At 49.6% G+C, this 24950-nt stretch overlaps 1 protein-coding gene across 1 annotated transcript; it reads right to left on the reverse strand.

Moving 5' to 3' along the window:
* Positions 1-1975: 1975 nt before the first annotated feature.
* On the reverse strand, positions 1976-24680 carry LOC110496867 (DNA-binding protein SATB1). The gene is made up of 12 exons (XM_036953347.1): positions 24264-24680; positions 23261-23512; positions 22303-22488; positions 21967-22093; positions 20951-21074; positions 16162-16273; positions 15460-16004; positions 11232-11441; positions 11055-11126; positions 10265-10885; positions 4306-4503; positions 1976-4133 (listed from the first exon to the last, which is right to left on the reverse strand). The coding sequence occupies exons 1-12, from the start codon at positions 24268-24270 to the stop codon at positions 3405-3407; spliced, it is 3183 nt and encodes a 1060-aa protein (XP_036809242.1). The 5' UTR covers positions 24271-24680; the 3' UTR covers positions 1976-3404.
* Between the last annotated feature and the right edge of the window lie 270 nt (positions 24681-24950).

The following is a 24950-nucleotide window of genomic DNA, read 5'->3' on the forward strand; positions in this document are numbered from 1 at the left end:
TATTTTGCCAGAATGCCAAGTGTCACGTCTGGAGGAAACTTGGCACCATCCCTACGGTGAAGCATGGTGGTGGCAGCATCAAGCTGTGGGGATGTTTTTCAGCGGCAGGGACTGGGAGACTAATCAGGATCGAGGGAAAGATGAAGGGAGCAAAGTACAGAGAGATCCTTAATGAAAACATGCTCCAGAGCACTCAGGACCTCAGACTGGGGCGAAGGTTCACCTTCAAACAGGACAAAAACCCTAAGTACGTACACAGCCAAGACAACACAGGAGTGGCTTCGGGACAAGTCTCTGAATGTCCTTGAGTGGCCCAGCCAGAGCCCGGACTTGAACCCGATCAAACATCTCTGGAGAGACCTGAAAATAGCTGTGCATCGAAGCTTCCCATCCAAGATAGGCTTGAGAGGATCTGCAGAAAAGAATGGGAGGAACTCCCTAAATACAACTGTCCCAAGCTTGTGGTCATACACAAGAAGACTCAAGGCTGTAATCTCTGCGAACGGTGCTTCAGCAAATTACTGATTAAAGGATCTGAATACTTATGTAAATGTATATTTCCATTTTTATTTTAAATACATTTGGAAACAATTCTAAAAACCTGTTTTTGTTTTGTCTTTATGGGTATTGTGTGTAGATTGATGAGAAAAAAACTATCTAATCAATTTTAGAATGAGGCTGTAACATAAGAAAAGGCTAAATGCACTGTAAATCAGCCATAAATCCCCTTGTGACAGGTGAAAGAAGCTGGGTGCAACAGGGAGGGGAAATTGAATGCAAACTTCATCCCGAAAATGTAACAATTCAAACATTCCTAGCCTGTCCATCTGTGAGTAACAGGGCTGACGTGTTGTGCTCATCCCACTCAGTTTTCCATCACAAAAATATAAAAAATGCTAATAATAGTAGAACCACCATGATATTACTATTAGATGTTCTATGTTCTATACTTTCACCATATTAAAATGAGAGTTCAGTCCACGTACCAGGGTTGACCTTAAGATGAGAAACAGGTTGTTGTTATTTTACCTTAAAATGAACCACTAAACTCATAAAATAAATGATATCTTCAGAAATTACTTTGTGAAAACTTCTGGGGTTAAGTGAGTTAAAAACTTCCTGGAAGTCACAGTTGGTACACGGAAGGACATGTCAAAATGCTGAATATTGGCACATTCGCAAGTCTTTATTCATATATAAAATCTGATTTATTTAATTCTCCATGTTGTCTATATTAAAGGGCACTTCATTGAATATAAAAGGCTTTTAAAATTCAATATTGGTGCCGTTTCTACTTAAAATATCAAAGTGGACGGAAAAGGCACTCATATCTTGGAATTACCCATCTATCAATAGATTTGCTGATGCGTTATAAAATAAGGTCAAAGTGTATGTTTATGGGCATAGGTCAGTCTTAATTTGGATACAATAAATGTTCATATGTTTTCAATAGTAAAACGTGTTTGGTAAATAACTCTGATTAACTGTGCATGTGACCGTGTGGGTGTGTGTTTATGCATCAAGTGTTTGTGTAAGTGTGCGTGACTGTACTGTATGTGAGCAGACACACACACACACACACACATACCTCCAATCATGTCTGATAAGAAGTTTTATGATTCCATGGTATTGGAAAACTTTTGCTTGTAATTACAGTAAGCTGTAGCTGCCATTCAAGCCATTAACACTGACCCCCTACGACCTTGGATCTTACAGGTCACTAATATGTGAAATGTTATTTCCATTTCCCCATGTTACATTCATTGCGAAATGACAAGACTGACTTCTAATCAAAACAACTTTTTACAGTAGTTCATTTCTTTTCAATGGAATAATAACTGAGCAGGTGAGAACATGCCTATCTACCTAGCTTAGTCTGTCTGGTAAAAGTAGAGTTGACTGATCAGGAACTTTGTGGTTCAGCATGGAGACAGGAGATTTGTACCATATTACAGAAACACTCATCAGTAGCAGCTCCATTTTATAAGTGTTTAATGTGTGATGAAACAAATAGTAAATCACAGCTTTAATGTCATTCTGCATCCAATGCATTGCTGTTTAAAACGACCACTTCAAATATAACTCATGCATCAATGGAATGAACTCTTAAAACAAATAATACATTTTATTTTCAACAAAAACAGATTCAAAGATAGGAACGAATTAATGCACACACACACACACCCTTTGCATATTTAGCCTTTTCTTCTACAATTAGGCAATTGACCTACACTACATTTGCTAGTGAAATAATTTGCATACAAAATTTGAGTGATGTCCCTCAACTATGTTGATCAGCAAAGACTTTAAGACACTTTTACATTTTACTGTCAGTCAAAGAGACAAGTACGTGGACATTATGACAGATCGATGTAAGAAAGCATAGTTGTCAGAGTTTTGTAAAAGAGAAAGAAACCAAAACACTATACTGTATCATGTGTCTATAATACAGCTGTTGACAGTGGATCAATATCAATATTCACATTTCAATGTCTTTTAAATCCCGAGAGGATGATCTAGGCATAGAACAGATGGGTAGTGCCACATACAACAAGGCATTTGTTGGCATAATGTCTTTCAAATTAGATCCTCAACAGTTAAAGGTCCAATGCAGCCATTTTTATCTCAATGTCAAAGAATTTCTAGGTAACAATTAAGTACCTTACTGTGGTTGTTTTTAGTTAAAATGGTCAAAAAGAAACAAAAATAGCATATTAGCAAATAGCAATTTCTCAAGCAAAAATTTTGCTAGGACTGTCTGGGAGTGGTCTGAGTGAGGACGGGAAAACTGAAAATTTGCTGTTAATTGGCAGAGAGGTTTGGAACTCTCTTTCTTATTGGTGTATTAACTAATTTAGCGTCTGGTGATGTCACCAGGCAGGCCAAAGCTCCACCCCACCAAAACAGGCAAACATGTTCAAACAGCTCTTACACTGAAAGGGCATTATCATACTTTTCACAATGTCACTGTTTTATTCCAACCTCAGTGAGGAAATATATCCAAAACACAGGAAAATCTAGTTTTTGACTGCACTGGGCCTTTAAACTAACTCTGCATACATGTATAACTACATAATTTCATTTATTTTCACAGTTAGTCTTTAATTGAAATGTTTCATTACAAATAAGGGAAACACCTATAACACCACATCATTCATTACTAAAATTCTTCAGAAAAGGCTAATATTATTTTCTGAAGAGCTAGATGAGTCTATAAAATTGATGCCTTCTCATTGGGTTAAAGGGGACAACTAGTGGATGGACTCATGTTATTCATCAGTCATGTGGTTGGGCAGTCTCAGATTGGTTAGAATCATGTTGCTCCACCTCTAGGGTGGCGACGGCGTTAGTCTGACTGCTCACATCCAACTCTTTCAAAATGGCGTCCTCCTCCCCCTTCCCCTCTATTTCCTCTTCCCGCTCCATATCCTCCCCTCCCCCCCCATTTGTCCAGTGAGATCTACGGTCCACTCCTCCCCTGTAGTTCTCTTAGGCTGGGTTGGGCCTGCTCCATTATAGAAGAGCTGGTCCTGGTCCGTGTGGTGTTGGTTGTGATTCTCTCTGTGGTTGTCGTCCTGGCTCGGATGTTGGTTGTGTTGGATCTCACTGTAGTGCTGTCTATGGTTCTGGTGAGTGTAGCTGTGGTGCTGGCTGTGGAAGAAGCTGAGGATGGTGTGTTTGGGCAGGCCCAGCTGGGCTGACAGTGTGTGGACAGCCTCCTCGTCTGGGTTCAGACCAACGTCCTGGATGAAGCTCTGCAGGATCCCCTGTGCCTCTCGGGACACCCGAAACCCCTCGCCATCACTCCCACCATCGCCCTCGCCGTTAGTCTGTCTGCCCCCCGCCCACCGTCCCTCTCCCCCTTCCTTGTCATTGTTACACACACCCCTAACCCTGCCCTGGCCCCAACCCCTACTGCCCCTGCCAGTAATATCCTCTTCCCTCCCATCACCCTGACTACTTCCCCACCAGGTCCTCAGTTGCCCCCTACGCCCCTCAGTCTCGGCCGGTGATGCTGTGGATGGTTGTCGTGGCGGCAGGCGAGGCTCCGCCTGGGGCTGCAAGGGCAGCTGGGACAGAGCGGTCAGTGTTCGTTGATGGTGTTGTTGTTGCAATGGGGAGTGGCGTTGGAGCTGGTGGAGACAGATGGATGTTAAGTTACAAACAAACCAATGGGAGCTGATGATATACACATTTGAGTGTGTATATATGCATGTACATTTCCACTGTAGAATTGTGTTTGTGTTGTGTGCGTGTGCTTCCATGCGTGTATGTGTATATGTAGGCTATCCAGAGTAGACTGACCAGTGTGTTGTTGTTGACTAGCTGTGTGAGTCTGTCTGTACAGTGTTGTTGCAGAGTGTTGCTCTCCTGTTCATAGATGGCATCTCGTTCCATCTGGGCCAGACTCAGGAAGCGCCGGATCATACACAGGTTCTCCCACAGGGTTCGGTTCTCCGGGGACGGATCCTCCTTCCAGCGCAGCAGCTCACACAGCCAGCCCTGCAGAACACACCCACATCAGCACCCGGTCAGAGAACCCATAGAATAGAAATACAAACCTTCTCAGAACCCATTCAAGTAAGATACTAAAATATACTATCTTTTGTAAAGATACTGAAACACAGCTTCTGTTTTTATGACCAGAAAACAACATTGTTATTGATGTTTAATATAAAATAACTACAGTTCAAATGACTAGTCAACAGAGGAGAGGAGGAGGCAGAGAGGGAGAGGAGGAGGCAGAGAGGGAGAGGAGGAGGCGGCAGCGAGGGAGAGGAGGAGGCAGAGAGGGAGAGGAGGAGGCAGCGAGGGAGTGGAGGAGGCAGAGAGGGAGAGGAGGCAGAGATGGAGAGGAGGCGGCAGCGAGGGAGAGGAGGAGGCAGAGAGGGAGAGGAGGAGGCAGAGAGGGAGAGGAGGAGGCAGCGAGGGAGAGGAGGAGGCAGAGAGGGAGAGGAGGAGGCAGCGAGGGAGAGGAGGAGGCAGAGAGGGAGAGGAGGCAGCGAGGGAGAGGAGGGGGCAGCGAGGGAGGCAGCGAGGGAGAGGAGGGGGCAGCGAGGGAGAGGAGGCAGAAAGGGAGAGGAGGCGGCAGAGAGGGAGGCAGCGAGGGGGAGGAGGCAGCGACGGAGAGGAGGAGGCAGAGAGGGAGAGGAGGAGTCAGAAAGAGGGAGAGGAGTAGGCAGAGAGGGAGAGGAGGAGGCAGCGAGGGAGAGGAGGGGGCAGCGAGGGAGCGGAGGAGGCAGCGAGGGAGAGGAAGAGGCAGCGAGGGAGAGGAGGGGGCAGCGAGGGAGCGGAGGAGGCAGCGAGGGAGCGGAAGAGGCAGCGAGGGAGAGGTGGAGGCAGCGAGGGAGCGGAGGAGGCAGCGAGGGAGCGGAGGAGGCAGCGAGGGAGAGGAAGCGAGGGAGAGGAGGGGGCAGCGAGGGAGCCAGCGAGGGAGAGGAGGAGGCAGCGAGGTAGAGGAGGGGGCAGCGAGGGAGAGGAGGAGGCAGCGAGGGAGAGGAGGAGGCAGCGAGGGAGGCAGCGAGGGAGAGGAGGAGGCAGCGAGGGAGAGGTGGGGGCAGCGAGGGAGAGGAGGGGGCAGAGAGGTAGAGGAGGAGGCAGCAAGGGAGAGGAGGAGGCAGAGAGGGAGAGGAGGAGGCAGAGAGGGAGAGGAGGGGGCAGCGAGGGAGGCAGCGAGGGAGAGAAGGGGGCAGCGAGGGAGAGAGGGAGGCAGCGAGGGAGAGGAGGAGGCAGAGAGGGAGAGGAGGAGGCAGAGAGGGAGAGGAGGAGGCAGAGAGGGAGAGGAGGAGGCAGCGAAGGAGAGGAGGAGGCAGTGAGGGAGAGGAGGCGGCAGCGAGGGAGCGGAGGAGGCAGCGAGGGAGAGGAGGAGGCAGCGAGGGAGAGGAGGAGGCAGCGAGGGAGAGGAGGAGGCAGCGAGGGAGCGGAGGAGGCAGCGAGGGAGAGGAAGAGGCAGCGAGGGAGAGGAGGGGGCAACGAGGGAGCGGAGGAGGCAGCGAGGGAGAGGAAGAGGCAGCGAGGGAGAGGAGGAGGCAGCGAGGGAGCGGAGGAGGCAGCGAGGGAGAGGAAGAGGCAGCGAGGGAGAGGAGGGGGCAGCGAGGGAGAGGAGGGGGCAGCGAGGGAGAGGAGGAGGCAGCGAGGGAGAGGAGGAAGCAGCGAGGGAGCGGAGGAGGCAGCGAGGGAGAGGAAGAGGCAGCGAGGGAGAGGAGGGGGCAGCGAGGGAGAGGAAGAGGCAGCGAGGGAGAGGAGGAGGCAGCGAGGGAGCAGAGGACGCAGCGAGGGAGAGGAAGAGGCAGCGAGGGAGCAGAGGAGGCAGCGAGGGAGAGGAAGAGGCAGCGAGGGAGAGGAGAGGGCAGCGAGGGAGGCAGCGAGGGAGAGGAGGGGGCAGCGAGGGAGAGGAGGAGGCAGCGAGGGAGAGGAGGAGGCAGCGAGGGAGAGGAGGAGGCAGAGAGGGAGAGGAGGAGGCAGCGAAGGAGAGGAGGGGGCAGCGAGGGAGAGGAGGAGGCAGCGAGGGAGCGGAGGAGGCAGCGAGGGAGAGGAGGAGGCAGCGAGGGAGCAGAGGAGGCAGCGAGGGAGAGGAGGAGGCAGCGAGGGAGCAGAGGAGGCAGCGAGGGAGAGGAGGAGGCAGCGAGGGAGAGGAGGGGGCAGCGAGGGAGCGGAGGAGGCAGCGAGGGAGAGGAAGAGGCAGCGAGGGAGAGGAGCAGGCAGCGAGGGAGCGGAGGAGGCAGCGAGGGAGAGGAGGAGGCAGAGAGGGAGAGGAGGAGGCAGCGAGGGAGAGGAGGAGGCAGCGAGGGAGAGGAGGAGGCAGCGAGGGAGCGGGGGAGGCAGCGAGGGAGAGGAGGAGGCAGCGAGGGAGCGGAGGAGGCAGCGAGGGAGAGGAGGAGGCAGCGAGGGAGCCGAGGAGGCAGCGAGGGAGAGGAGGAGGCAGCGAGGGAGAGGAGGGGGCAGCGAGGGAGCGGAGGAGGCAGCGAGGGAGAGGAAGAGGCAGCGAGGGAGAGGAGCAGGCAGCGAGGGAGCGGAGGAGGCAGCAAGGGAGAGGAAGAGGCAGCGAGGGAGAGGAGGGGGCAGCGAGGGAGGCAGCGAGGGAGAGGAGGGGGCAGCAAGGGAGAGGAGGAGGCAGCGAGGGAGAGGAGGAAGCAGCGAGGGAGCGGAGGAGGCAGCGAGGGAGAGGAAGAGGCAGCGAGGGAGAGGAGGGGGCAGCGAGGGAGAGGAGGGGGCAGCGAGGGAGAGGAGGGGGCAGCGAGGAAGAGGAGGAGGCAGCGAGGGAGAGGAGGGGGCAGCGAGGGAGGCAGCGAGGGAGAGGAGGAGGCAGCGAGGGAGAGGAGGAGGCAGCGAGAGAGGCAGCGAGGGAGAGAAGGGGGCAGCGAGGGAGAGGAGGAGGCAGCGAGGGAGAGGAGGAGGCAGCGAGGGAGCGGAGGAGGCAGCGAGGGAGAGGAAGAGGCAGCAAGGGAGAGGAGGGGGCAGCGAGGGAGCGGAGAAGGCAGCGAGGGAGAGGAAGAGGCAGCGAGGGAGAGGAGGGGGCAGCGAGGGAGGCAGCGAGGGAGAGGAGGGGGCAGCGAGGGAGGCAGCGAGGGAGAGGAGGGGGCAGCGAGGGAGAGGAAGAGGCAGCGAGGGAGAGGAGCAGGCAGCGAGGGAGCGGAGGAGGCAGCAAGGAAGAGGAAGAGGCAGCGAGGGAGAGGAGGGGGCAGCGAGGGAGGCAGCGAGGGAGAGGAGGGGGCAGCAAGGGAGAGGAGGAGGCAGCGAGGGAGAGGAGGAAGCAGCGAGGGAGCGGAGGAGGCAGCGAGGGAGAGGAAGAGGCAGCGAGGGAGAGGAGGGGGCAGTGAGGGAGAGGAGGAGGCAGAGAGGAGGGGGCAGCGAGGGAGAGGAGGGGGCAGCGAGGGAGAGGAGGGGGCAGCGAGGAAGAGGAGGAGGCAGCGAGGGAGAGGAGGGGGCAGCGAAGGAGGCAGCGAGGGAGAGGAGGAGGCAGCGAGGGAGAGGAGGAGGCAGCGAGAGAGGCAGCGAGGGAGAGAAGGGGGCAGCGAGGGAGAGGAGGAGGCAGCGAGGGAGAGGAGGAGGCAGCGAGGGAGCGGAGGAGGCAGCGAGGGAGAGGAAGAGGCAGCAAGGGAGAGGAGGGGGCAGCGAGGGAGCGGCGAAGGCAGCGAGGGAGAGGAAGAGGCAGCGAGGGAGAGGAGGGGGCAGCGAGGGAGGCAGCGAGGGAGAGGAGGGGGCAGCGAGGGAGGCAGCGAGGGAGAGGAGGGGGCAGCGAGGGAGAGGAGGAGGCAGCGAGGGAGAGGAGGAGGCAGCGAGGGAGAGGAGGGGGCAGCGAGGGAGGCAGCGAGGGAGAGGAGAGGGCAGCGAGGGAGGCAGCGAGGGAGAGGAGGAGGCAGCGAGGGAGAGGAGGAGGCAGCGAGGGAGAGGAGGAGGCAGTAAGGGAGAGGAGGAGTTAGCAAGGGAGAGGAGGAGGAAGTTAGGGAGAGGAGGAGGCAGAGAGGGAGAGGAGGGGGCAGTGAGGGAGAGGAGGAGGCAGAGAGGTACAGGAGGAGGCAGCGAGGGAGAGGAGGAGGCAGTGAGGCAGAGGAGGAGGCAGTGAGGGAGAGGAGGGGGCAGCAAGGGAAAGTAGCGACAGTGCCAAGCTCTTGTCCTCTACACAATTACTTTGGCACACAAACACCTGGCCGTAGCCCAGCAATAGCACACAAAGCCATGCGGACGCAGTGAGAAGATACAACAAAGAGCTCTAACATGGTGCTGCCTGCCAAACAACTCTACACTAATGTGAGGTCCATGGTGCTGCCTGCCAAACAGCCCTACACTAACGTGAGCTCCATGGTGCTGCCTGCCAAACAGCCCTACACTAACGTGAGCTCCATGGTGCTGCCTGCCAAACAGCCCTACACTAACGTGAGCTCCATGGTGCTGCCTGCCAAACAGCCCTACACTAACGTGAGCTCCATGGTGCTGCCTGCCAAACAGCCCTACACTAATGTGAGGTCCATGGTGCCGCCTGCCAAACAGCCCTACACTAATGTGAGCTCCAACATGGTGCTGCCTGCCAAACAGCCCTACACTAATGTGAGCTCCAACATGGTGCTGCCTGCCAAACAGCCCTACACTAACGTGAGCTCCATGGTGCTGCCTGCCAAACAGCCCTACACTAATGTGAGCTCCATGGTGCTGCCTGCCAAACAGCCCTACACTAACGTGAGCTCCAACATGGTGCTGCCTGCCAAACAGCCCTACACTAACGTGAGCTCCATGGTGCTGCCTGCCAAACAGCCCTACACTAATGTGAGCTCCATGGTGCTGCCTGCCAAACAGCCCTACACTAACGTGAGCTCCAACATGGTGCTGCCTGCCAAACAGCCCTACACTAATGTGAGCTCCAACATGGTGCTGCCTGCCAAACAGCCCTACACTAACGTGAGCTCCATGGTGCTGCCTGCCAAACAGCCCTACACTAACGTGAGCTCCATGGTGCTGCCTGCCAAACAGCCCTACACTAACGTGAGCTCCAACATGGTGCTGCCTGCCAAACAGCCCAACGTGAGCTCCATGGTGCTGCCTGCCAAACAGCCCTACACTAACGTGAGCTCCATGGTGCTGCCTGCCAAACAGGCAAGACGGGAAGCTAGAAAGAGAGTGAAAGAAAGGCAGAGAGAGAAAGACAGAAATCACTCCATTCTACAGAGGGAAATGATCCCAAAACAAAAGACAATAACAAGCTGATGGTTCTGCCTGGAAAACTAGCACAATGGAACCAACCAGTGTGTCTGTGTGTTGGCACGCATTTGGTGTGTGTTCAAGTGTGTGTGTGTGTGTTTGTGTATAAGTGTGTGCGCATGTGTGTGACATGTGCGTGTTTATGGGTGTGTGCGCATTCATGCAAGCGGGTGTGTGTACACTGGTGATTTATAGAACAATAACTGTCTGATGCGGTGATCAGAGCTCTCCATAGACAGCAGCTGCTAGTTGATCATTTCCTACACAACCGGTTACTGCCCAACTTGGCTCTGTGTAAAGATGTTTTCATAAATTCATACATCACATACGAAATCTGATATTATAGGACCTTGCGGAAATGTGTGTGTGTTACACACTTACTAATATCAGTCTGTAATAAACGTTTTATTCTGTTTCAGGGCAAGATTAGCATTGTTTCCATAGGTATCCCTCAGTCAGTGAGTACCATACTCTCTTTTCTTTGTGCTTGTGTGAGTGTTTGTGTGAGTGTGTGTGTGTGTGTGTGTACACGTGCTTGTGTGTGTTGTGTGTGCGTGTCTGTGTATACCTGACTCTTGGACGCGGCCATCTTGGCAAACATGGCCTGAGAAACCTTGGCTCTCTTCATCTCCTGTTGGATCTCCTCATAGATAGAACTGTTGACGTCTAGAACACATCCCACGTTCTTCACCCCTCTGTCTAGAACACATCCCACGTTCTTCACCCCTCTGTCTAGAACACATCCCACGTTCTTTACCCCTCTGTCTAGAACACATCCCACGTTCTTCACCCCTCTGTCTAGAACACATCCCTCGTTCTTCACCCCTCTGTCTAGAACACATCCCTCGTTCTTCACCCCTCTGTCTAGAACACATCCCACGTTCTTCACCCCTCTGTCTAGAACACATCCCACGTTCTTCACCCCTCTGTCTAGAACACATCCCTCGCTCTTCACCCCTCTGTCTAGAAGACATCCCACGTTCTTCACCCCTCTGTCTAGAACACATCCCTCGCTCTTCACCCCTCTGTCTAGAACACATCCCACGTTCTTCACTCCTCTGTCTAGAACACATCCCTCGCTCTTCACCCCTCTGTCTAGAACACATCCCTCGCTCTTCACCCCTCTGTCTAGAACACATCCCTCGCTCTTCACCCCTCTGTTTACTACTGCTACTGGAGACAGCCTCACCTGCAGAGGGGAGAGAGGCGTTGATGTGGTTACTAAAACAGCTGTATCGTTTGATTAGTAAAGATACTTCTGTTCTGATTTCAGTTTGATTAGCAGAGAAGTTGCCATTGTCACTTTGGCTATAAAGCATTTACACTTTGAGAGAGAGAGAGAGAGAGAGAGAGCTTACTTTAGGAAATACAATGGAAACCTGGGAGGGCCAATCTTCAGCCTTAACAAAGTCTCCCTCTTCCTTTCTGGTCTGAAACATCAGAGGAATACATCTTAGACTATCATGAACAAGATATAACTTCAACCCACACACACATGCACACACACACACTCCATCTCGCTCTGTCTGTCCGACCTGTGTGTGGCGTGGTGTGGTAGTGTTGTTGGGTGAATGGTTGATAATGGTCGACGTGGTCAGACTCCTCTCTCTCTCCTCCTGGTAGATACGGTCGCGGTCACCTTCCGGTATCTGTAGGAAACTCTGCATGGACCGCAGGTTGACCAGGAGAGACTGAGACGCACTCTTAGGATCCTCCTCCTTACGCAGGATCTCAGACAGCAGGCCCTGACACACAGGATAGAAAGACACATGAAGACAAGATACACACCATGGAAATAGAATCACTACGTCGTGAAAACAGCTGCTACACTGGACATGCAACTGTTGTCAGCATGAGCAGAGCAGGAATTTGCCTGACGACTCAAACTGAATTATTCCGCAGCTCTGTCGTTCGCTACATACTTCAGGTTGGGATTGCCATCATTGAAGTAATTTGTGGTGACGAGGGGCACTGTACAAACCAAAGCCATCAGCGATTGGTCTAATCAGAGTATCAATCAGCCAATGACAATTTTTCTCCACGCCGCTTTACCCACGTGTGTTCTGGCTCTGGCCCAACCCATCAGTTTCTGGGACCAATCAGACGGTCTAGGATGGATTTCCATTCTAGAAATTGTTGGGAGGTACTCAGATCCAAACTCATTGTGGAGAATAAACTCATGTCCATGGGCATGTTGTAGAGTTTGGCTGGAGCAAGGAGTTTGTGTAGCCAGGCAAAGAATGAATCACTTTATCAACCTGGGTGGGGGCTCCTGGGCAAGAGAAAGATGAAGACCCCTGATTTAAATGAATGAGAGTGTGTCACACTTGGCAAGTTAGACTTCCAGGGTTGCAGCCCTGTAATGTTGACCAGGCCAAGAGAAACTTATAGACAATGATAAAGATACATTATTAACACCATCAAACAAAACCCTAATGGAAAGTTTTGTGCAGGTTAGCATTTTGGTTATAAATGTTGTTCTGCAGGAAGCTCTGTAGAGTGGTCAATAGCTGGCACAGCCACAATGTCATAAAGCCTGATTTGAAACCTAACCCTAATCTTAACTCTAACCTTAACCACACTGCTAACCCTAATGTCTAACTCTAACATTAAAAAAGCTAATAAACGTCAACCTGCAAGTTTCATACTAAAACTGGCTGAAGGCCATTAGTCTAGACTAGGATAGCCTCTGAACATAGAGACTCACACCCACCCAGACAGCACACGTCCTCACAGGTAGTGTTTTTCCCTTTACAGTGCTGGAGTCAACATAGCAGATGACCAACTCCAGACACCTTCTAAAGCACTGCTAATAAACGGATTAGTCCCTTATTAAGTTGTTATCTGTCAGCTCCAGCTCGTACAGCAGTCACTCACTCTTCCATACAATGGGACTCTAATAGGGGGTTGCTCTGCTCTCCCTCCCACCCAAAATATATGTAATTTTGTTAGGACTATACCCCTCTAATGTAGACCCCCCTCACTCCTCACACACACACACCCTAGCTATTAAGCCTTCACACTCCAATAAGGTCTTTACACTCCAAGCCCCATCCACTCTACTCCTTGGCACCTTGCCCAGGTGAGACATTCCTTCCTCAGCCCCACTCCCTTTTACCTGTTCGAAGAGCCCAGTTGTCACAGCGACAGAGAAATGCGGGGCAGGTGGCTATAATTGCGGCCTTTGATCATTATAATGACACCCATGATGATGCTGGTGATAATGACGGTAATAGTAACAGTGGGCTAGGTCTCTCTCGAAGCCATTAATGTGAGTGCCTTCTAACTGCAGGAGCAGACAGGATAGACAGAGGGAGGGAGGGGGGGAGGAAGGAAGGGAGGGAGGGAGCGAGAAAGGTATGAAATGGGGAAAGGAGAAAGATTTAAATGAAATGAGAAAAACAAGGGATAGACCTGTCAAATGGAGACGTCATGAAGTTGGATACAGAGAAAAGGTGGAAATACATATAGGAAATCTAAAAAGAAAGGAAGATAGTAAGTGATGGACAGAGAAAAGAAGATATAGAGAGAAGTAGATGTAGAGAGATGGATAGAGAGTGATAGAGAGATGAGAAAGCATAATGGAGGGATGGAGAGAAACAGAGGGAGAGGGAGAGACTGTGGAAGTGTGATTAGAGAGGGAGAGGTAGAGACTATGGGGAAGTGTGAATAGAGAGGTAGAAACTCTGAGGACGTGTGATTAGAGAGGGAAAGGTAGAGACTCTCTGGGGAAGTGTGGTTAGAGATGGAGAGGTAGAGAATCTTGGGAAGTTTGAATAGAGAGGTAAAGACTCTCTGGGGAGGTGTGATTAGAGAGGGAGAGGTAGAGACTCAGGATAATTGTGATTAGAATGATAGAGACTATGAGGAAGTGTGATTAGAGAGGTAAAGACTCTGGGGAATTGTGATTAGAGAGGTAGAGGTAGAGACTCTCTGGGGAAGTGATTAGAGAGGGAGAGGTAGGGACTCTCTGTGGATGTGTGATTAGAGAGGGAGAGGTAGAGACAATGGGGAAGTGTGATTAGAGAGGGAGAGGTAAAGACTCTGGAGAATTGTGATTAGAGAGGTAGAGACTCTATGGAGAAGTGTGATTAGAGAGGGAGAGGTAGAGACTCTTTGGAATTGTGATTAGAGAGATAGAGACTCTCTGGGAAAGTGTGATTAGAGATGGAGAGACTCTCCGGGGAAGTGTGATTAGAGAGGTAGAGGTAGAGACTCTCTGGGGAAGTGTGATTAGAGCGGTAAAGACTCTGGGGAATCGTGATTAGAGAGGTAGAGACTCTCTTGGGAAGTGATTAGAGAGGGAGAGGTAGGGACTCTCTGTGGATGTGTGATTAGAGAGGGAGAGGTAGGGACTCGGAAAGTGAGATTCGAGAGGTAGAGGTAGAGACTCTGGGGAAGTGTGATTAGAGAGTTAGAGGTAGAGACTCTCTGGGGAAGTGTGATTAGAGAGGGAGAGGTGGAGACTCTCTGGGGAAGTGTGATTAGAGCGGTAAAGACTCTGGGGAATCGTGATTAGAGAGGTAGAGACTCTCTTGGGAAGTGATTAGAGAGGGAGAGGTAGGGACTCTCTGTGGATGTGTGATTAGAGAGGGAGAGGTAGGGACTCTCTGGGGAAGCGTGATTAGAGAGGTAGGGGTAGAGACTCTCTGGGGAAGTGTGATTAGAGAGGGAGAGGTAGAGACTCGGGAAGTGAGATTTGAGAGGTAGAGACTCTCTGGGGAAGTGTGATTAGAGAGGTAGAGGTAGAGACTCTGGGGAAGTGTGATTAGAGAGGTAGAGGTAGAGACTCTGGGGAAGTGTGATTAGAGAGGTAGAGGTAGAGACTCTGGGGAAGTGTGATTAGAGAGGTAGAGGTAGAGACTCTGGGGAAGTGTGATTAGAGAGGTAGAGGTAGAGACTCTGGGGAAGTGTGATTAGAGAAGGAGAGGTAAAGACTCTCGGGAGGTGTGATTAGAGAGGGAGAAGTAGAGACTCTGGTGAAGTGATTAGAGAGGGAGAGGTAGGGACTCTCTAGGGAAGTGATTAGAGAGGGAAAGGTAGAGACTGTGGAAGTGTGATTAGAGAGGTAGAGGTAGAGACCCTCTGGGGAAGTGATTAGAGAGGGAGAGGTAGGGACTCTCTGGGGAAGCGTGATTAGAGAGGGAGAGGCTCTCTGGGGAAGTGATTAGAGAGGGAGAGGTAGAGACTCTGGGGAATCGTGATTAGAGAGGGAGAGGTAGAGACTCTTTGGGGAAGTGATTAGAGAGGGAGAGGTAGGAACTATGGGGAATCGTGATTAGAGAAGGAGAGGTAGAGACTCTCTGGGGAAGTGATTAGAGAGGGAGAGGTAGGGACTCTGGGGAAGTGTGATTTTAGAGGTACAGACTTTCTGGGTAAGTGTGATTAGATAGGGAGAGGTAGAGACTCTCTGAGGGAGAGTGACTAGCTGACCAAGCAGCTGCTTCACCGCTGGCATGAGTTCCTACTGCAGAGAAGAGCTGGCACACACGCACACACAGACAGACAGATCACACACACACACACATTCACCAGCACATGTATTCACACACACAGAGACACACACACAGAACAGACAATGCGGCAAAGGCCATGCCAAGAGCTAATCACCATGCACACGCGCACACACTCAATCCGATAACACCAGCACACAGTTTACACACACCATAACACTCTGTCCTTCACTAACCCCACCCCCTAATTACTCCCTAACCCTTAGTTCACAGCACATACAGTACCCCTATCTCCCTGTCTGTCTCCTACCTGGGTCCTGTTGAAGGCCACACGGGCGAACACAGCCTGGGAGATGCCTGCTCTCTTCAGCTCCTCTCTCACCCACTGGTAGATCTCACATGAGATGTCTGATGGTCCACACACCTGGCTCTGGGACCCAGACCCAGGTCCTGGTGGTCCACCCTGGGGCGGGGGGTCGAGGCCCTTGGCTAGGGCCAGGGAGGGGGGAGGCCTCCCCACAGGGGGGTGGTTGAGGAACTGCTGGGGGGAGGTGGAAACAGATACAGACAGGCTTTGCTGGGCTAGCATATGGCTGACTGCATACTGCTGGTTGAGGAACTGGGCCATGACTATCTGTTGGGGGCTGACTAGCTGGGGGCTGAGGGGGGCGGTCACCAGCCCCGGGGGGCAGAGACTTGGGGCCAGACAACTACGCCCAGAAGTGTGGGTGGCACCCCCGTGAGGAAAGGGGAGGGGTGAGGAGCAGACCTGCTCGGCTGTGCTGCCTGGGAATGATTGTTTGGTTGATGGGTGTGTGGAGCTCGTTTGGGATTGGTCAGAGAAGCTGTCAATCTCTGAAGTGAGGAAAAGAATAGTGGAGAGAGGGATGAAGGAAGAGAAACAGAAATGAGAGGGGGAGTAAATATAAAAAGTCAAAGCTACTATTTGCTAACATTAGCATTGAGGATCAATATAAGTGAACTACCCCTTTAATCCCCCCTGTAGTCTTACCCATGATGCCTTTGGTATTCATGAAGTGCTTATACCAATGGCCAAACTCGTGGCACTTGGAGGCCGACACATTTGCATAGTAGGTGCTGTTAACAATGGAGGAGATCATACTCTGAGAAAGAGGGACAAAAGACACAAAAAAATAGAAGATGGAGTCGTAACAGTGGCAGGGAAAAGCATTATGAATACTAAACCACAGCAGATCAACGCAACATATAGTACTATTAAATAGAATGTATGTTATATACTGTACATACGCTAGCCTGAGGCCCAGTCTATTAAATAGAATGCATGTTATATACTGTACATACGCTAGCCTGAGGCCCAGTCTATTAAATAGAATGCATGTTATATACTGTACATACGCTAGCCTGAGGCCCAGTCTATTAAATAGAAAGCATGTTATATACTGTACATACGCTAGCCTGAGGCCCAGTCTATTAAATAGAATGCATGTTATATACTGTACATACGCTAGCCTGAGGCCCAGTCTATTAAATAGAATGCATGTTATATACTGTACATACGCTAGCCTGAGGCCCAGTCTATTAAATAGAATGCATGTTATATACTGTACATACACTAGCCTGAGGCCCAGTCTATTAAATAGAAAGCATGTTATATACTGTACATACGCTAGCCTGAGGCCCAGTCTATTAAATAGAATGCATGTTATATACTGTACATACGCTAGCCTGAGGGCCAGTCTATTAAATAGAATGCATGTTATATACTGTACATACACTAGCCTGAGGCCCAGTCTATTAAATAGAAAGCATGTTATATACTGTACATACGCTAGCCTGAGGCCCAGTCTATTTTCCTTTTGGCAACAGAGCTCAAGAACTGGGCAATAATTGCACTTGAAGTCAGAAATAAATTATTATACATCAGTTTCAAAAAAAGCGACAAATAAGTAACAATTCACATTTGAAATAATCGCTCTGTCTCTCATTTTGTCTTAGTTTTAACAGACTCCATTTCTCTCCCTGGGTGTGTGTGTGTCTCAGCTGAACATAGAATGTTTGATGATAACAGATTCAGACCGGGGTTATTAAAACACACCCGCAGGTAAACTCTTTCACAAAGACAGATGAGTGTGTGTGTATGCTACCTCATCTAGGTGGCATCAGTCATTTAAGAAATGGATGCTGAAGTTAATCCCTCAAGACAATCCTGTGTCATTTTAACATCTGATTACACCTTTAATCACTTCATATTTATTCTAATCTGAGAAAGAGAGAGAAAGAGAGAGAGAGAGAGAGAGAAACTTTTCTTTATTCCACTTCCTTTGGCAATGTAAACATATGTTTCCCATGCCAATAAAGCCCATTGAATTAAGAGAGGGGGGGGGCAGAGTCAGAGAGAGAGAAAGAGAGAGGGAGACAGTTGGAGGGAGAGAATGAGCTAGAAAGAGGGGAGGGGGAGCAAACATAAAAATAAAGAGAGAGAGAATGTATGTTTATTAGACTGAGGCTGTAGTTGTTGCTCTCAGGGTGAGTAACAGACAGACTATTTTGATTGTTATAAATATTCACAACACACATCCATCTGTTCTCCAACAGCAGGTGCCTCTACACTGTGTTCCTTCACAGTAACAAGTGTGTGTGTGTGTGTGTGTGTGTGTGTGTGTGTGTGTGTGTGTGTGTGGAAAGCAATTCAGTGTGTGAGTTAGATGCTGTGCATGTGTGGCCGACTGGGTTCAAACTTGGGTCACCTGCCTGCCTGTTACAAGGCTGTTTTAGCCTGCTGAGCTAAAGGCTGGGCATGCAACAAGTAGGAGAAACACACACAGAAAGAAAGAGAAAGACAGAGATTGACTAGGAAGAGACAGACAGTAGCAGAAGGGTACAGTGGTATAGTATGTGCCAGCAGAGCCTAAAATGACATACCCAAATCTAACTGCCTATAGCTCAGGCCCTGAAGCAAGGATATGCATATTCTTGGTACCATTTGAAAGGAAACACTTTGAATTTGTGGAAATGTGAATTGAATGTAGAATAATATAACACAATAGATCTGGTAGAAGGGGCGGCAGGGTAGCCTAGTGGTTAGAGCGGTGGACTAGTAACCGGAAGGTGACAAGGTACAAATCTGTCGTTCTGCCCCTGAACAGGCAGTTAACCCACTGTTCCTAGGCCGTCATTGAAAATAAGAATTTGTTCTTAACGGACTTGCCTTGTTAAATAAAGGTAAAATAAATAAAAAAAGAAGAAAATATAAAGAAAAAATCAACCATATAAAAAATAAAAATTCTACCACCATCTTTGAAATGGTGTCCTATAGAATATACTACACTCGTAATGATATAGGTAAGTCTGGTTACATTCTAGGATCTCTGAGGAATAAATATGAATGTGATTTGACTGGTTGAAACAACATTAGGGTTAGATTTTCACAGAATCCTTTCTTTGCAAATTGAACGTGTGGAAATACAAAATGGATCATGCTATATGGACATTTTTAGGATATGAAAAAGGATTTTATCTAACAAAACGACACTTCATGTTATCTCTGGGACCCTTGGGATGATAAATCAGAGCAAGATTTCAGAATGTAAGTACACATTTCACCTTCAGAGGTGAATTTATCAAACTTGTCGCAGGGAAAAAAGTGTTTTGTTGTTAGGAGCTCTCCTCAAACAATGGCATGGCATTTTTTCGCAGTAATAGCTAGTGTAAATTGGACAGTGCAGTTATATTAACAAGAATTTAAGCTTTCAGCCGATATAAGACACTTATATGTACCCACATTTGTTGTTTCTCTGACATCTGCGATCGTGACACACAGCGCTGCATGATTTACAACTGCCACGTTGACGGGACGCCTATCCCTATTAAAAGATAAACATCCCTTATATCTCTCTCTGCCCGCAAACCTTATTTGTCTCAGCAATCCGTGCACGTGTTTAGGCCTGTTTGTGTGTGTGTGTGTGTGTTTGTGTGTGTGTGTGTGTGTGTATGTGTACGTGTTTGTGCGTGCGTGAGTGTGTGTATGTATGTGTTTATGCCTGTGTGTGTGTGTGTGTGTGTGTGTGTGTGTGTGTGTGTGTGTGTGTGTGTGCGTGCGTGTGTGTACGTGTTTGTGCACTTAGGAAGCAACACTGATTGACAATACATTTCACATGCTGTTGTGTAAATGGAATAGACAACAGGTGGAAATTATAGGCAATTAGCAAGACACCCCCAATAAAGGAGTGGTTCTGCAGGTGGTGACCACAGACCACTTCTCAGTTTCTATGCTTCCTGGCTGATGTTTTGGTCACTTTTGAATGCTGGCGGTGCTTTCACTCTAGTGGTAGCATGAGACGGAGTCTACAACCCACACAAGTGGCTCAGGTAGTGCAGCTCATCCAGGATGTAACATCAATGCCAACTGTGGCAAGAAGGTTTGCTGTGTCTGTCAGCGTAGTGTCCAGAGCATGGAGGCGCTACCAGGAGACAGGCCAGTGCATCAGGAGACGTGGAGGAGGCCGTAGGAGGGCAACAACCCAGCAGCAGGACCGCTACCTCCGTCTTTGTGCAAGGAGGAGCACTGCCAGAGCCCTGCAAAATGACCTCCAGCAGGCCACAAATGTGCATGTGTCTGCTCAAACTGTCAGAAACAGACTCCATGAGGGTGGTATGAGGGCCCGACGTCCACAGGTGGGGGTTGTGCTTACAGCCCAACACCGTGCAGGACGTTTGGCATTTGCCAGAGAAAACCAAGATTGGCAAATTCGCCACTGGCGCCCTGTGCTCTTCACAGATGAAAACAGGTTCACACTGAGCACATGTGACAGACGTGACAGAGTCTGGAGACGCCGTGGAGAACGTTCTGCTGCCTGCAACATCCTCCAGCATGACCGGTTTGGCGGTGGGTCAGTCGTGGGATGGCATTTCTTTGGGGGGCCGCACAGCCCTCCATGTGCTCGCCAGAGGTATCCTGACTGCCATTAGGTACCGAGATGAGATCCTCAGACCCCTTGTGAGACCATATGCTGGTGCTGTTGGCCCTGGGTTCCTCCTAATGCAAGACAATGCTAGACCTCATGTGGCTGGGAGTGTGTCAGCAGTTCCTGCAAGAGGAAGGCATTGATGCTATGTACTGGCCCGCCCGTTCCCAAGACCTGAACCCAATTGAGCACATCTGGGACATCATGTCTCGCTCCATCCACCAACGCCACGTTGCACCACAGACTGTTCAGGAGTTGGCGGATGCTTTAGTCCAGGTCTGGGAGGAGATCCCTCAGGAGACCATCATCAGGAGCATGCCCAGGCATTGTAGGGAGGTCATACAGGCACGTGGAGGCCACACACACTACTGAGCCTAATTTTGGCTTGTTTTAAGGACATTACATAAAAGTTGGATCAGCCTGTAGTGTGGTTTTCCACTTTAATTTTGAGTGTGACTCCAAATCCAGACCTCCATGGGTTGATAATTTTGATTTCCATTGATAATTTTTGTGTGATTTTGTTGTCAGCACATTCAACTATGTAAAGAAAAAAGTATTTAATAAGAATATTTCATTCATTCAGATCTAAAATGTGTTATTTTAGTGTTCCCTTTATTTTTTGGAGCAGTGTATTTTTCATTTCTTATTTTTATGTTTAGGTCACGTAATATAATGTAAAAGTATGCATTACGGTGTCTGACAAATAAATTTGTCACAAATGAGTGTAGACATTAATAAAAATATTTCTGTAGCTTCCAAAATTTTCGGTGGGGGAGTGCCAAGATAGCTAAGCTGTGGCTTCAACACAGCGCCCCCTATCAGTCATCTAGTGTATATATAAATCATTGGTTGTACCTGGGACAGAGGGCACTCTTTGGCCAGTGAGCTCTGGTTCATGTCTCTCAATAGCTCCTTCAGGGCGTTTCTCACTGTGGAGTGACTCCACTGTTCTGGAGGGAGGTCCTCCAACATGGGACAACTAGAGAGAGATTGGGGAGAGAGAGAGAGAGGGGGGAGAGATAGAGAGAGAGGGGAGAGAGAGAGAGAGAGAGAGAGAGAGAGAGAGAGAGAGAGAGAGAGAGAGTGGGAGGGGGGGGGTGGATGGATGGAGAGGTAGAGGGGAGAGAGAAGAAGAGAAGAAGAGAGGGTGGAAAAGAAGTAGATTTGACAAGTGAATAAAAAAGCTGTCTGAAATTGTGGGGGCCCTCGCCTGTGGAGTGGTAGATTTAGACTTTGGCTGACTGCATGCTTCTGTGCGTGTGTGTTCCTATGTGCATGTGCCTGTGTGTGCGTGCGTGCGTGCGTGCACGTGTGCGTGCGTGTGCCTGCCGGCCTGCCTCACCTGGTGGTAGTTATTAGTTAATTACTTCACACAACACATCTGCTGTGTTTTCAGAATGGTGAGTTATTATTATATCATGAACCACGAATGCAGCCAAGCAGATTTCCACGCCAACCATTTCCTGTCACTACACACCCCCACTGAAAGCAGGATGATAGATGTAGCATCAGAAGCTTTGTCCTGGTCTACCTAATCGCGGCAACCCAGAAACAAAAATCTAATCTAAACTACTCGATTAGGTTCTGGGGGTGGAGGTATGACATACGTATCTATTGCAAGTGCCAGAACCTCTTTGGTAGCTCCACCCCCCCTCTCTCCACATGTCTCCTGGAAGTCTATGGGCCACATGTGCCCTCCTCTTCAGAAATTCAAATAATGCAGCGCCTTGTGAAATTGTGATTCATCCAAATAACCAGTGACACAAAACCAGCGCACCGGAACAATGTTCCTCGTTAGTTGTCCCATCCCATAGTCTGCAGACAGACGTTAAGATACCGTTTATGTCTGTCCACAAGAGATGATGCTGTACCTGGTGAGCTGGATCTTGAGGGTGGTCACATGGTAGAGGTCCTGTAGCATGTCAGCCACTGTGGCATCAGGAGCATCAGTCACACAGGACAGAGGGACAGGGTTCCACCTACCCACCTGGATCGAACCTACACACACAAACACAGGCTTGCGCGCACGCGCACACACACACACACACGCACACACACACGCAAACACTGTGTTACAAACACTGACACTGGAGGAAGAGAAGGTGTGTGTGTGTGTGTGTGTGTGTGGGTGCATGTGCGTGTGTGTTTGTGACCATGATTTATGTCTGTGTGTGTGAGTGTGTGTGTTGGTGTGCATGTGTGTGTACCTTTGGCCTGTGCTGCTGAGCTGTGAGAGTAGCCCAGGGCCAGTAAAGCCATCTCTATCAGCTGGTTAAACAGCAGGTCTCTCCTGACCAGTACAAACTCTGCATGCTCCTCTCTCCTCTCAGGCTCCACTGCTGGGACCGGGCTCTCTCTGTGCTCCACCAAACACAGCACAGGCAGCAGGCTTCCTGGGATGACGGATTCACAGCACAACCAATAATTTCACAGCATCCAGATAGAAGCAGAGGGCATTGGAAATGAAAAGCTGAAGCATCATGCAAATTCCCCAGAATTCTTGAAATTTTCCAAAATTCTAGTAGTTTACTGGTACATTTGGAATTTTACCTGGAAAATTCCTCTCGTTTTACAATCCTACTATTCACCCATTCCTCCCTCTATTTTCCCATTCCCCCCTCTATTCACCCATTCCTCCCTCTATTCACCCATTCCTCCCTCTATTCACCCATTCCTCCCTCTATTCACCCATTCCTCCCTCTATTCACCCATTCCTCCCTCTATTCACCCATTCCCCCCTCTATTCACCCATTCCTCCCTCTTCACCCATTCCTCCCTCTATTCACCCATTCCTCCCTCTTCACCCATTCCTCCCTCTATTCACCCATTCCTCCCTCTATTCACCCATTCCTCCCTCTATTCACCCATTCCTCCCTCTATTCACCCATTCCCCCGTCTATTCACCCATTCCTCCCTCTATTCACCCATTCCTCCCTCTATTCACCCATTCCCCCCTCTATTCACCCATTCCCCCCTCTATTCACCCATTCCTCCCTCTACCTCCCTCTATTCACCCATTCCTCCCTCTATTCACCCATTCCCCCCTCTATTCACCCATTCCTCCCTCTATTCACCCATTCCTCCCTCTATTCACCCATTCCTCCCTCTATTCACCCATTCCTCCCTCTATTCACTCGCCCCGCCACTCTTATTTTTCAGTCTTACCTCTTTTATGCCAGTTCTTGGGTTGTGGTACGGGTGTGGTGAGTTTGGGGGCCGAAGTTCTGACCCCTGGGCTCCCCTGTCTCGTCCTGCCCTGGTGTGGACCTGAGAGCCCCCCCCCACCGTTCAACTCCAGGCGGACCAGTTTGGCAGGAGGGGGCCGGTGGTCCCCATTACCAGGAGTGTTACACCCCTCTGACACATGGCCTCCATCACACTGCTGGGGGTCCATCACATGTGGGACTGAGTGATACACTAATGATGCAGCTCACAAACACCAGAGAGAGAGAGAGAGAGAGAGAGAGAGAGAAAGAAAGAGAGAGAGAGAGAGAGAGAGAGAGAGAGAGAGAGAGAGAGAGAGAGAGAGAGAGAGAGAGCCTATTCATTCGATTTTGTTGTGGAATTGTTAGATATTACCTGTTAGATATTGCTGCACTGTCAGATTTAGAAGCATAAGCATTTCGCTACACTGCAATAACATCTGCTAATCATGTGTATGTGACCAATAACATCTGCTAACCATGTGTATGTGACCAATAACATCTGCTAACCATGTGTTTGTGACCAATAACATCTGCTAACCATGTGTTTGTGACCAATAACATCTGCTAACCATGTGTTTGTGACCAATAACATCTGCTAACCATGTGCATGTGACCAATAAAATTGGATTTGATTTGATTTGAAAGAGAGTATTTGAGTTCATTAGGGAACGTTTGCAGTTGGACCTTGGACAGTGTCTATATGAAGACGATTGATGCTGCGCGCCTTGACGCACTATTCATTCCACAAAAGACGCGCGGCAACAAATCGTCCCGTCACTGACTGGGGAAAGTTTTAGAGGCAAACGTTATGTCAGTTGTCATATTTGCACGTCGTCCATGATTGACGAATTGTGAATATCAACACAAATAAACTCCCCAATCTCCATCGTATTTATCTCAGGCAACCTACTGGTATATCCATAAAAACATGTACATTTTCAATCGAAGTAAGTCAGACAGACCTGACATCCGCTGGCTGCTGGTTCCTGTTGAGATTCCGATATGCCGTAGGTAGTAAAATACTAGAGTTCATCGTCTTGATTTATGTCCACGCTGTCTCAGTGAGTCAGAACATCACCTCATCTCTCTCTTTTACACTAGTCGTCGGTCTATTGTGTCTATATCATATCAGCTACGTAGCAACATATTCCGTCGTTCCCTGCTGGCTGCACGCTTTCGGACCTTCTCAAATAGCTACGGAATAAAACGAGTCTATCGGTGGTCTAACCGGAATATCAGTCAAAGCAATCCACAGTGACAGAGACTGTTCACGGAATTAGGCTACAGACCAGCTGGTATGCTACAAGGATTCCGTTGAAAAACTGGTGAAGCGACCAATACACGGTGAGTTCAGTTGTATGCTATTCAATGCAGTCATCAGCCAGTTTCAACCGTGTGAAGCAGCTCGCTCTTCTGCAGTAGGCTATTGGCAGACAAACCCATGTGCTCGCTCTCTCATCTTTCTCACACACACACTGCATGGATCCAACGGCCACCTACCTACCTACAGGGCACACACTGGCTGAATCAGCGTTGTTTCCACGTCATTTCAATTAAATTAAGTTGACTCAACATGGAATAGACGTTGAATTGACGTCTGTGCCCAGTGGGTAGTTTCTCTGGGCAACATTATGCTAATACTACACATC

This window comes from Oncorhynchus mykiss, chromosome 18 (assembly GCF_013265735.2).
Source record: "Oncorhynchus mykiss isolate Arlee chromosome 18, USDA_OmykA_1.1, whole genome shotgun sequence".
NCBI lineage: Eukaryota > Metazoa > Chordata > Actinopteri > Salmoniformes > Salmonidae > Oncorhynchus > Oncorhynchus mykiss.